This window comes from Microplitis demolitor, chromosome 6 (assembly GCF_026212275.2).
Source record: "Microplitis demolitor isolate Queensland-Clemson2020A chromosome 6, iyMicDemo2.1a, whole genome shotgun sequence".
Classification (NCBI taxonomy): domain Eukaryota; kingdom Metazoa; phylum Arthropoda; class Insecta; order Hymenoptera; family Braconidae; genus Microplitis; species Microplitis demolitor.
Window position 1 is genome coordinate 12,213,071 of NC_068550.1, and position 14,924 is coordinate 12,227,994.

The 14,924-nt window shown below is 32.0% G+C and overlaps 1 protein-coding gene across 1 annotated transcript; it reads right to left on the reverse strand.

The window, feature by feature from the left end:
• Window positions 1–1,364: 1,364 nt before the first annotated feature.
• LOC128668014 (uncharacterized) lies at window positions 1,365–1,961 on the reverse strand. Its single transcript, XM_053740162.1, has one exon. It carries the CDS (start codon window positions 1,959–1,961, stop codon window positions 1,365–1,367), a length of 597 nt encoding a protein of 198 aa, XP_053596137.1.
• Window positions 1,962–14,924: the final 12,963 nt, after the last annotated feature.

Below are 14,924 nucleotides of genomic sequence, written 5' to 3' on the forward strand. Positions count from 1 at the left end.
GAAAGAAACAAAGAATTAGCAATTCGAACGAAAGAAATCGAATTACAATTGTCTCATTGGAAAGAAATATTATTAAACTTCAAAGATCGCAAAGATTACGAACAAGCGTGTCATGAAATCACATTTATATTAACTAAGTTATTGTTTAAAGCTAACAAACCACAATAATAATGGACTTAATAATTGATTTTGTGGGTTTCGAGATGCCTGATGGCAGATTTGTGATAAAAGAACTTTGTGCTACTGATATTTATGATAAAGTGGGTACATATGGTCTTGCACGATGTGAACATTGGTTGTTTGAACCACCTTTGGATCAAGTTGATGTTGCTGTAATGCAGAAAAGTGTTGATCACCACAAGCATCACCATTCAATATCATGGCTAGCTGGTTTGCTACCATATGAATTATTGAAAGAAATTCTTGAAATTATGGTCAAACATGCACGATACTTTCACGTACAAGGTGAACAGAAGAAGAAATGGCTTGAAGATCTAATTGACGCTGCTGTACCAATTATTGATTTAGAAAAAATGGAATTTTTCTCACTCTATCAAAAGAATGATTTCTTGAAATATCAATGTCCATATTATGCTTATCACTTGAAGAAATTGGATACTTCATGCGCATTTCAAAATGTCCAAGAGTTCAAGAGATGGTTCTGGCATTTCTATGGAATTCAACCATCCTACGAGAAGTCAGTTCAGATCGTCAATCAATTGGGGAATCTACTTTGTATGGATGATCGAGACATCGCATGCTTTGATGATACATTTATCCTTGAAAATGCAGTTCAGCAGATTGATTTCGTTTGGCACAAACTACCAGAAGAATTAAAAAATAATGAAAAATTGATTGGCTATCAAAGGTGTCGAGATCATTATATTTTTCATGATGATATCCCTGATAGCTTTGCATGTCCATTCAAAAAAGATTGCTCTAACTGTATATTTTTAGGTTAAGAAAAAAACTATATTTTATGCAAGACTAAATGTATATTTGAGGTTATGTAAGACTAAAATGCACATTTTAGGTTAAAAAAAAAAAATGTCTATAGTTTATTATGTATTTGAGGTTATGTGAAATAAAAAAATATCTCAGGTTATGTAAGACTTAAATGTATATTTTAGGTTATAAATAATAAAAAACAATGTATATCAATACAAAAAAAGTTTATTCATTTATAAATGTAAGTTTTTTAATTAATACAGGTTCAATAATTATATTTAATTTATTAATTCTTTGTTTAAATCGATCTCGATCTCTTGCTGCTTGTTCCCATTCGCCTGTTCTTGCTTGCTCGTGTGCAAATCTCCATACATACATGTAATGTATGGTTGGCGTTGGATTAAATTTAACAGTCTTCATATTAGTTTTCGTACGATGCTGCTTATAGGATTATACTCGACTATGCGATCATGTATAATGAGACAATAAGCTGATGTCTGCGCAGGAAATTGATTTGTAGATTCAAATTCCAGGCGAATATCCACTGGTCCAGATTTTATTGATTCGTTTTGTTTCGAGCAATCGATAACATACAGTGGTGCTTGTTCCAAAAATTTCTTCTTCGTCAACAGTGGTTCAGGTTCTTTGTTGTAGTATGAAATTTGGAAATTTATATACATATCATACAACAGAGCATATTGATTGTTTGCAATGTTGAGGTTTAAATTCCCATAAGGATAACTCTGAGAGTTTAAAAATAATTTTATATCTCTGATGTTGCAGTGATCAAATACGCTGGCGTTTTTAGTTGCATCATTTTTTCTTGCTGTTTGAAATCCAAGTATCACAAAACGTGGTTTCTCAAGCTGCGTAGATGTTTTAACTGCCCAAATGTGCTTCGAAGTATTAGGTAATAGTGGATACTCGTACAGCTCCCAAGCTCGGAAACTGATTGAGATAGCTGGATCACTTGTAATATAATTCAAAGCTTCAATTTTTTGTTTATCAACCATAGTCACATATGGTACAATCCACTCGATTTTTTACAGCATAATTTTAACAGCTTCAGCATGAGCTCCAGCAGCAGGTATAGCCACAACGTAGGCATTCAAATCAGCATTTGATCTTATTAAAATCAATTCATGCTTTGCATTAATGACAACTTTATGGTAATCTTCAGCAAATCCTAGCAAAAGACTCAGTGGTATAGATACATCAAAGTAGCCATTGTCATTGTGTAATTTGTTAACAGCTTCATCCATAATCCAGCCTGAGTTCTCGAATGTATTTTGTTGAGCTGGACTCAGTGACGTGTATCCTTTCATGAGACTTGTGATGCCAACATTTTTGTTACGATCAATCTCAACACCATTGAGCTCGTAGCGTATTTCTTCAAACATATGACATACTGTCATATTTACCATGTGAGTAGTTGCACTTACAGCTGTACCATCAGACTTTGTGAATTTTCCGTACACATGCAGTGTACTTTTACTTGGAAGTAGACATAAATCTTGATGTTGAACAGCAATTCTTATTTCATCGCTGTTGTTGAATGTTGATGAAGCATACGGGAGATGAGCATGTGCTTCATAGTGTGCAATCGACTCATCAAAAATGATTTGTCGTTGAATATTTAAGATTTCTGCTGCCATGGTCGTGTACACGTCAAACAACAAAAATAAATTTTTATTTTCTTAATTTTCCAAGTAATTTTAGTCCTAGGCTTTGAAGAAACTGAGCGTTCTGATGTGTTAACACCTTGTGAGGTACTCGGTGACTGATGTTGCTCGACCATGTTGCTGTCGTTTTATACCCAGCACCACTTTTTGTCTCATACACGATACCCATTATTTTATAGACTTTATATGCAGTCTTATGGTTATCGTCTCACCTCTGAAATTAGCCAGTTTTCCGTCTTGATCGACAATTCTCAGTCTGAGATTTTGTATTGCTTGTACGGTGATCGGCAGATAAATGACGTGAGATGGCAATTCAACAATCTTATATCCTGGTGGTACACTTGGAAAAAATTCATGAATAGTGTGAACTTTGTGCTCATTTATATAAGCACCTGATGTGATGTTGCACTCAACCCTCAGAGCATTGAGTTTTAATATCTTCACTGGTAAATCTGATGAGTGAGTTTTATGTGGTGCTAGCTTTCGATTTGCAAATCCCAGTAGTCCACCAATAGAATCTTGAGGTGTAAAATTCACAAATTGATCACACTTAACTTCACTTCGCAATTCATTATTATTGGCTCTTATGCTGATGCTGAGTCTTTGTAATTTATTTTGAATGTATTTTTCAATGTCGGTGATTTCGTAACTTCCTGTTGGTATTGTCAAGACTCTTTCTTCAACAGTTTCATATTTTCCAGCTTCTATATTTTCACTCATTGTATTATCCTCATTTACTGAGACATTGTTATCAAACTTTGTAATTATTGCTACATTTCTTTTAGCTCTTTTTTTCTTGACTATTTTTTTCTCATCAACATTATTTTTATCATTTGTATCAATTTCTTCGATATCAATATTATCCACAGGATAAGAGACATAGAATTTATTAGCACCAACATCAATATTGGGTATTGAGTTAAATGTTAATAACTCTACAAGTCCCAGAACATAACTTTTAGTTGGTGATAATTCTATTGGTGGGAAGTAGTTGGCCTCCAACACGGATGTAGATCCCGTTAACGTTAATGTGAATGACTCAGCCATGACTGATGTGTTGTACACAGAGTCACATCAATTTATAGTTGTCCAATGAGAAATTTAAGACACAAATGTCCACATATAATTGTATCAAAATCCTAATATCTTTTGTGATTATATTTTACGCTACCAACATCGAGATATTCCATAAGATCTTGCGGTGGTTGTAAATTACCAAAACTGTCAAAGTAAACAACTTTATCATTGTTTTTCTTGTAAGCAACCCAATGAGTACCAGGTCCAAGTTTATCATCAAGATTAATAATAGCTGATTCATTTTTTCTTGGTCCAGTTTCAGGTAAATCATTTCTCATAAAAACACCACGAAAGTTTGGAATTTTTAGAGCTTTAGCGTATTTCAGTAAATCGATGTTTGTGAGTGCTCGATGTGGTAGCTCTACTTGTTTTTTGACTTGCATCCTCTGCCTGCTGGATATGGTCTCAAGTATAAGCCCATACCACGTCTGTAAGGTCTCAAGTATAAACCTTTACCCATGGATATTTGTTCCATTTTTAAATTATGTCGTTTGCTCTCCTCCAATCGATTTTTAGCAGCACTTGCATCATTTACAGCTTTCGCTATACCAGCAGCACCCCCAGCCAAAGCTCCTGTTGCACTCAAGCCAGCAAAAAGTGGTATTAAAAATGGTAGTACACCACCAACTTTAGATGGGACTGGTAAAATTCGTGGCAGCCGAATATTTTTTTTCCCACCAGATTTTTTAACTGCCTGATGAGCACCCTTCAACGCTGTTTTGATTGGATCACCTCGAGGAGTCATGGACTTTTTAGCAGCTGTCACGACTTGTCTTAGTGCTACTTGTTTCTTTACACTGGTCTTTCTCTTGCTAGTCTTTCTCTTGCTAGTTTTTCTCTTGCTAGACTTTCTCTTGCCAGCTGTTCTCTTCTTCAACCCCATACCGAATCTTTTTTTCATCTTCATGATTTTATTTAGACTCCACGCAGCAGCTTTTTCACCAGTACCAGCGTCTTTTGCTTGATAACGTTGCCACGCCTTCTCAGCAAGTATTTGATCAGCCTCGTGACGTGCCGCCAAATTTTCACGATTATACGAGTATGCGATATCGTGTTCTTTACACGCAGCATCCAGAGGATTAATTCCAGGATCTCCACGAGCTAATCTCTTGGCTAGCTTTGTGCCTGGTCCACAGTACTGGTATCCAGGTATATGTAGTTCAAATGGTAGCTTATTGATTATACTGTTTACGAAACCTCTACCACTGGTCTCTACACGTCTGCTCTCCATAGTAGCAGCATCATGACTAACTTAAAATGATATAAAACCTGGTACTTATAGCTCGCCGAGTGAGTTAATGTTGTGATCACAAACTATCAACATGGAGTTTAAAAGTCAAGAGGCCAAGTTGCCAGTAATTAATTTTGATCAAATTGTTCAAGGTACGGGGGTGAAAAAAGTCAAGAGACACGGTGCTTTATTGCCAAACAGTGTTCGTACTATATTTTGTGGCCCATCAAATTGTGGAAAAACAAATGCTCTGCTCTCACTCATCATACACCCCAACGGCTTGAGATTTGATAATATTTATCTCTACTCAAAATCTCTAAATCAACCGAAATATAAATTTTTAGAATCACTACTTAAACCAATAGAAGGTATTGAATTTTTTACATTCAATGAGCATGAAGAAGTACTGAAACCGGAAGATGCAAAACCAAACTCATTGATGATATTTGATGATGTCGCTTGTGAAAAACAAGATCATATCAGAGCATACTTTTGTATGGGTCGACATAAAGATGTTGACAGTTTTTATCTCTGTCAGACTTATACCCGTATCCCTAAACATTTGATACGTGACAATGCAAATTTTATAGTTCTCTTTCGACAAGATGAAATGAACTTGAAGCATGTGTATGATGATCATGTAAATACTGACATGTCATACAATTTATTCAGAGACTTGTGTTCAGCATGTTGGAATGGTAAATATGGTTTCGTAGTGATTGACAAAGACAGTGAGCTAAATAGTGGAAGATATAGAAAAGGATTCGACTGCTTTATTAGTATAAATTAACTTGTACATGATGAATAGTAATCAGAGATTAAGTGAACTCTAAGGCATCAACATGAAGACTGAGGAACTTTCAAAGCAACGAGATGTCTTACATCAGATATCTCAGGCTAGTGATGCTATCCGACGGAATCACAGAATGCTCAAGTTGGGTAAAGACACAGCTGAGAAGACAATGGGTGAAATGTTCAAGCCTATTGTCACACCTCTGCAGAGTTTAGTTGAATCATCTAAAATCAAACAAGAAGTCAAAGAAGAAGTTAAAAAAAATAATTCAACGGCGAATAATGATACAGAACTTGATGATGCAAGTAATTATGATAGTATTATCTCTGAAGATAGAAGCAGAACTCTGGAAGAATCACAAATATCCCCTGCTGCATCAAGTACCCCTGCTAAGTCAACTAGCAGTGAAATAAAGTCTTATTTATCTAAAGTGTATAAAAAAAGTAGAGATATGGATCTAAGATATGGTGTCCGTCGATGTTACAATGATTTTTACATTGGTGATTCTGAAATAACTTTTGATGATACTGAAATTATTATAAAAAATAAAAATTACTCAGTGACTCCTGGTTTATTGGAATTACTATTTAAAAAATCGCCGGATGATTCAAAAGTCACGCAGAATGATAAAAATAAATATCTCGAAATTATTAAAATGACAAATGCTCATAGAAAAAATTATAAGCCAGATGGTAGTTTTTATGAAGACTCGACAGTCAAGTACAATGATTATATTGCTGATTTTCTTGCTAAAAATGCAAACTTATCAAGAGGTAAAGGATTACCTGATTTTATGATTGCAAAAAATAAAAAAGCACGTATGGATTGTCTACTGGGATGATCCAAATGAGCTAGTCGATCGTCTTCGTTTACTCATGGCATCTCAAGCAGCTGGGAATCCAAGTCACACCAATGAAATCATATCAATCATCGAAGAGCTACGAGAAGCAGGAATTATTTATCAGCAACCACTGCGTCAAATTTATGTCATTTACTCGCGGACTGTTGAAGTAAAAAGAGCAAAAATGAGTATCGATATTTTCGGACGATCACTACCAACTGGTGCTGCAATCAGTGGACCACCAGGACCACCTGGACGAGGATTTCAAATAACTGCTGATGGACAGTATGATGTTGAGAGCAAGAGACTGTGTCATGTTGGTAAACCAGCTGAAGACAGTGATGCAGCAACTGTAAAATTTACACGTGATCTTGTACACAAAGAGCTGTCTCTATTGTATGATAGTATGAGGAATGATCAATCAGAGATCATTTCACACTTGCACTCTCAAGTGGTAACACTGGACTCTGCTGTGACGTTTTTAAAAAAAGAAAATCAAGAATTAAAAAATATCTTAAAACGTATAAAGTCACGAAAAGAATTAATTAATAGAAATACACAGAGAATAAAAGAATTGGAAGCTAGAATTTTTGTTGAAAATGGAGGACAAAAAATCAGTAATAGCGTATGAGCTGCACAGACCAGCACGAAGAAATTATCAACGTCGTCATGTTGACATACGAGCACTTGATGAAACTTGGCAAGCTGATCTAGTTGAAATGATTCCTTATGCAACAGTTAATAAAGGAAACAAATATCTGCTGACTGTCATAGATATTTTTTCAAAGTATGCTTGGGCTGTACCGATTAAAAGTAAAAGTGGTAGTGATGTCACTAGTGCAATGAAATCTATATTTCAACAAGGACGTGTACCAAAAAATCTGCATGTTGACCAAGGCAAAGAATTTTATAACAAAGAATTTAAAGAACTTATGAAACGTAAAAACATCAACATGTACTCCACATTCAGCAACTTGAAGGCATCAATATGTGAACGTTTTAATCGAACACTTAAGACTAACATGTGGCGTCAATTCACCGCTCGTGGCAATTATAAGTGGATTGATATATTGGAAGATTTAGTACACAAATATAATACTAGAAAACATCGTACTATTAAACTGGAACCTATTGATGTAACTGCTCAAAATGAAAAGCAGATATTTGAAAAAATATACAAACCTCTTCAAATTCAGCGACAAGCACAAAAAAATAAATTCAAAGTTGGAGACAAAGTTCGAATCAGCAAGTACAAACATGTGTTTGAAAAAGGCTACACACCCAACTGGACCACTGAAATTTTTACAATCAAGACAGTGCAGAATACAAATCCAACAACATACAAACTTGTAGACTATCAGGATAAGCTAATTGAAGGTGGATTTTATGTTGAAGAACTCAGCAAAGTTAAGCATTCGGATGTCTATCTAATAGAAAAAATTATACAAAAACGTGGAAATAAATTATATGTCAAGTGGCTCGGCTTCGACAGCTCACACATCACCTGGATTGATAAATCAGACCTGTAAAGCTTATATTTTAATAAATAAAAACAAAATTTTTAATTGTATATACATTTTTTTTATTTTCAAACCTTAAAACTAATTTTACAAAAAAACTTAAAAATAATATTTACATTTTTTTATTTAAATAAGTTCTCTTTTATTTTCAAACTAATCAACATAAGTTCTCTTTTTTTAATTTTACAACTATTTACATAAGTTTTCTTTTTTTAATTACTACCTCATCATCATCATCATCTACAATAATTTTCTTATTTTTATAGCCCCATGGTAGGGTGTCATGACTGCCGTCAATGAGCTGGCGCTTATCATCAGCCCAGCTCAATGCAATTTTATTTTGCGCAATTGTCCTCACATTATGCTTGTTTGATTTAATTAAATATTGTTTTTTTGTTAAAGTCACATGATTATTTAAACATTTCATAAAATCATCAAACGTGATTGTCCTCAAAGTAGGACCCTTGACTCCCTTTGCACGTTTTTTAGCTTTTTCAATCTTATAAGTCTTGAATGCATATAATTTAGCCCTGAGTCCAGTGAATTCAGTCATGATTTCACCATTATTTTCATCCTTCATTAGACCCAGGACTTTTTTATTAGCTAATGGCATATTATATACATTATCAACGGGGTAGTCAGAGGTGTCAAACTTTGAGATATCACGTTTGATGATTTTATAGATATCTGGTACAGTAAAATGATAGATGAGACTGTCTGTGTCTGTGTACATTAATTTCGACTCATCGTTTTTAAAGTTCTTTTTTACATAATTATAATGAAAATCGTAAATAAATGTTCTAGATGAATCTAAAATACAAAAGCCTACATAGATCGGTTTATTGAAACAGACTTTAACTTTTCTCATCTCAATAATTACCATATCTTTATCAAACATGGTAAGACTATGGAAATTCGACTTACATATCAATTCTTTGACACCAAATCTACCCTCCCATTCAGTTTTTAATTGCACATCTTTGTGCTTTCTTACATTTTCCATAGTCTTACCAAATACAGCGTTGTTCATTAGCTTATAAAAATTTTTTTCAAACTCATTTTTTGCTAATTTTCTACAGTCAGTGTTTTTATCAATATAACTTTTGAGCTAAGGTGATTGTTTGAACTGTAATACTCTGTGGATTTTTGTTAATTTTAATCCTAATTCAAGACATGGTTTTAAATTTTTATAATGTATTATATAATTATTTTTATCATACAGAGTAGTTGATAATTTCGAGTGTTTGGATCCTGGTGGTACAAAGTGTTCTGGACACAGCGGTAAATCTTTATGGAGTTCATGTAACTCCTCAGGATACTCTAAGTCTACTTCTAATATATATCCTACACTATCATTATCATTTAAAAATTTATTTACATCATCATCAACATTTTCAACCCATTCAAATGAACCCGTCGGCAGTGACATACTCATTGCTGCACCATACAAGTTATTTACATCATAGTACATTAAATATGATTCAGCTTTGCTTGGATCAAAGTCTTCACCCATGTACCGATTGTTTGCAGCAACATATCGGTTTGTACACTGAGATACCTCACCTCTAATACCTTTCTCGATAAAAAGTACCATTTCAGGATCAGTAAGAAGCTGAAGTTCCACACCAGTGTATTTTAACATTGCATCATTAGACAGACCGGGAGCAGTATAGTAGTGTAATGGATCAAGATTATAAGTTTCAAAGCAGCTACGTCTAAAATTTTCAAACACATCTGCTAGAAGAAGTACATCAGTTTTAAGATATAAATCTGAGTACTCTCCCAGTGTTTTGATGTTAAATTTATTCCAGACTAGCTGAGCAAAAAAATAATCCTCATCAGAGACACTTTCATTTGTTAGCTTTGAGAAGAATGATACTTGATCAGGCAATTGTTTGTCATTAAGTTTGTCAATACTTGAAATATATTCATATGGAAATATGCCTTCGCGCGTAACTAATTTAAATTGATCAGGATCAGGATAGTGAAGTTTCGTTATAAGCTTTTCATCATCACCAAGATATGAAGCTAATTTTTGAAGGCTGGATGCCATAAATCTGAATGAGTCTATAAATCGTAATGTCACTGAAGTATTTTCAATCGATTTTGTGAATGATATATATTTTTCTTTATTTATTGGTAGTAAAGTTACATCACCTTTAATTAATGTAGCTAAACTTTTAATTAAAAAATGTGAATCATAACCGGATAAATTGTGAAAAACTATGGGGATAACATGTGACTTTGGATAATTAACATTACAAGATATATGAGCTGGACCGCGATAATTACCAGTGAAATGACAGTGATCATAACACTTATCTGTATTTGTAGTAATTATTTTTTCACAAATATGACAAACAGTGGCCTGATCATGTGTCTCTTGCTGCTGTTTGGTGAGTGGTTTCATTAGTATGGGATTTTTTAAATATCCTTCATACTCGATAGCTCATTTTTCTAACTTTAAAATAAACCAATCGATACAAAATTTTGAACGATTTAATTCAAATTTAGATAATTTATTATCATAACTGCAGTGCTGATAAAATGCTACACTGTGTGGAATATGCTTTTGAGTTTCATCATTTCCTTGAGTCGTTTCTAGTATACATTCCAAGTCTGCATATACAACAAACGGTACCGTGTCTTTATATCGGTAGTTTTTGAATTTTAAAATTTGATCTTTTGGAAATGTCATATGGACTTTATTCATTTTAAAACAATCAGCTTTGTGATTTTCATACGAATAATCATATTTGAAATGATTCAAGCATCTATCACAAAAAAATAATTTGCTGTTTGCCTTGGAAATTTGAGACTTAACTAGCCGTGAAAGATCTTCGATCAAAGCAAAGTGAAATTTAGGTTGAAAATTTTTAATATCAAAATCTAATTTATTTAATTTAATATTCTGCTGTACCATTAGGAGATGAATAACTTTTTTATCAGACTTTATGAGTTTACTTAGATATAAAGGAATTATTATACTTTTATTGGATTTTTTATTGCGAAATTCTGACTCGATACCGTAGACATTCATTGATAAATTATTTAATTTTTCAAATTTGGGGATATCATTTAAAGTAATTGGAAAATTTATACCTTCATACTTTAATATAGATCTGAAGTGAGGATAAGATGTTTTTCTCTCAGGATGTCCTTCAGTAGCAGGATGTAATGCTGCTACAACGCTCCATAGAAAACAGTGTTCATCAAAATTTTCAATATTTAAAACTGCTTTTTTTCCTTGAATATCCTTGGGCAGTTTCACGAACGTTGAATCTCCAGCTTGAAGAGGTGCATATCTCGACATTGTAATTATCAAACTGTGGATTTCAGTTAAACTCCACCCAGAGTCTTTTTGATTGAATTCCTCAACTTTCTTCAATAATTTATGGTTGACATGATCCTGATATCAAGTAGCAAGAGATGTTGCGGGTAAAATTTCTCGGCTCTTGGTGTTGAATGACTTTGTTTCTTCGATGACATTTTCAGCTTTTACATTTCTGAATTTACAAATTAATTCAACATTTACTTTAAGCCCAGCAACATCTCTGAGCATATTCTCAACTTTTCCAGTTATAAGATCTTGAGCATCATCAAGAAAAGCACGAAGATCAGTGTGAGCTTGATTCACCACGCATCCTGATCTAATATTATTAGAAAATGCGTTTTCAAGATCTTGCCACTTGATGAGATGTCGGCTTGCACGCAAGTCACCACCAGTTACTTCTCCACTCAATTGTGCAAATTGATCTGCATACCAGTACAAAAGTACAATATTTGCTCGTACACTTCTTCTGACTTGAACATTTATTTGCGGATCTAGCAAGATCTCATTGAAGTAATCAATTGTATCAGCGCAGACTTGATAACACTTTTGACTATGTTCTTCAGCTAATGGCTGATCATGTAAATCATTAAATGATTTAATTATTGAATCTACTGGACGCTGAAGCGTCGCAATAAAATCGTTTTGTGCCATTTTTCAAAAGTTTACTTAAAATTATTTTTCAAAGTTCAACACTGTTTATATTTACATTTGAAATTGTTTATCACTAGTATTGTTTATATATAAATTAATTAGTTTAGTGAAAAAAAAATTTTTTAAAATCACTAAGATTGTTCATTTAAAAATTTATCACTAAAACACTAAAACTATTTTTATATTGTTCAAATAACTACTTAGAAATTGTTTATCACTACACTAGGATTATATATGAATTAATAAATTTTTAAAAAATCACTACGATTGTTCATTTAAAAATTTATCACTAAAACACTAAAACTATTTTTATATTGTTCAAATAACTACTTAGAAATTGTTTATCACTACACTAGGATTATATATGAATTAATAAATTTTTAAAAAATCACTACGATTGTTCATTTAAAAATTTGTCACTAAAATTATTTAAATAATCACTTGAAAAATTGTTTATATATTGTTCAAATAATCTCTTGAAAAATTGTTTATTAAAAATTTTTTTTGTTATAAAAAAAGTTTTAGAAAAAAAATTTTAAAACGCACACACACACAAAGAACTTCAAATCGTTGGAGATATTTTGAGCAGAGATTCGTACTTCATTGATTGAACTCGTACTTCTTTTTGTGAAGTATGCTCTCGCGCGGTACTTTTTATAGGTGGGGAATGACTTATCAATTGCGCAGTAGAAAGTTCTAGAACTCATAAGTACCAACCTTATAAAATGAAATCACCAGAAACTTGAAAAAATTCCCTAGAAAAGAACAAAAATTCCCTAGATTGCATCAACATAACCTAAGATCTAGATGGCGCGATGGAAAGTTTGACGTCATCTATTACGCAGTTAAAAATTAAACTAGATGAGTCATGATCTAAAAATAGAATCGAGCGAGTCATGATCTAAAAATAAACATTCTACTGCGCAGTTAAAATAACATTGGAAAGTTTTTTTCTCGGAACTGGATGAGTCATCATATAAAAATAAACATTCTAACTGCGCAGTTAAAAAATAGAACAAAGCAACTGGATGAGTCATCATCTAAAAATAAATATTCTAGAAAATTCAACTACGCAGTTAGAAATAAACATTTACTGCGCAGTTAAAAAATAGAACAAAGGAATTACTTAAGCCCATCAAATTAATAAAAAAAATAGAGTGGTGGGGAGATAATAAAAAAATAGTTGAGCTGAATTTTTTAATACTTCAGTTCATTGTTGACTGTTGTCGAGATACAAGCTACAAAAAATGGAAATGATACTGGATGTGCAGGGATTCAGAGGCCCAGATAATCAGTTTATCGTGAAAGAACTTGCTACAATTACAATTCAACATGTGATTGATGATATTGAAGAGTTATCATGCACATTATTTAAGCCACCTTATCACTGGAAATCATTATCACATCAATATCAACGTCTAAATACTTGGGTAACACACTATTATCATGGAATTAACTGGAATGCTGGAAATACATCATACTATAATCTAAATGAAGTAATTAATTATGTAACACGTTATTATAAATATATTTACGTGAAGGGTTATGAAAAAAAGTTATGGATAAAAGATTTAATTGAACATGAGAAAATTTTAATTGATTTAGATGACTTTAAATGTCCCGCGCTAAAAAATTTAAAATTATTGAACAATGATTTTTGTAAATATCATTGCCAATTAAATAGCAATAATAATAATTATTCATGTGCACTTGAAAATGTAAAAATGTTAAAAAATTGGTTTATAAACACTCAATAAAAACTTTAATTTGAATTTTTATTTTTTTTAACCATTAATAAAATTAATAGATTAATTTAATCATAATAATTTATGGAAATAAGTGATAAATAAAAAATAATTAGTTTTATTTCAATATATATTTTTAAGTTTTTTAAAACAAATTTTCTAATTGACTTGAATAAAAAAATATTTGTCAGGTATGTATAATTATTAGATTTTAAATTTTACCGCCAAGAGTAATAATATTTTTTAAATATGATGCTTAATTTTTAATATATATTTTTAAGTTTTTTTTTATTTTTAAACAAATTGTTTAATTGACTTGAATAAAAAAATATTTGTCAGGTAAGTATAATTATAAGATTTTAAATTTTACCGCCAAGAGTATAATTCTTTATTAATATTTTTTAAATATGATGCATAATTTTTAATATATTCTAAGTTTAAATGAATTGTTTGATTGATTTGAAGAAAAAAATATTTGTTAGGTATGTATAATTATTCAATTCAAAATTTTTTCTTTTATAAGTTTATTTTATTCAAATTTGAAAATTTTACCGCCATTATCGATCACTAGTATCGATGTGTTATATTAGTCTATCCCAGTAGAGGTCACCTCGATAGATATAACCCTTTCCCGCGCGTAAATAACAATCAATTTTTATTCTATATATGATTGATTGATTCGTAAAAATAATGCTCAATATCGTATCAGGATATGTATTTGATTGGATTTTTGATACAAAGTGTATCAAAAAATATTTACTGTCATTTTTACGCTATAACTTGCCGGTAACAAAGCAACTACGTCATAGAGGAATGAGCCAATCAGGTCTCAAGTTTTTCGGTCCTATGCATTCTCATTGGTTGCTTATGCTAGACAAAGAAAGTATAGACAATAGATGATAAAAATCTCTCAAATCCAAAAAGTGTCTGAACGTGTTGGTGCCGGTCACGAGTTTTTCGTAAAAATTGTAAGTATTGTTGTTAATAATAAGATAATTATTTATAATTTATTTATTTATCAAGTTATGATTTTATTAATTGAAGTATTTAACATATTAAAATCTTGCATGTAGTTATTTGGAATAAAAAAGTTGTAGTGAAA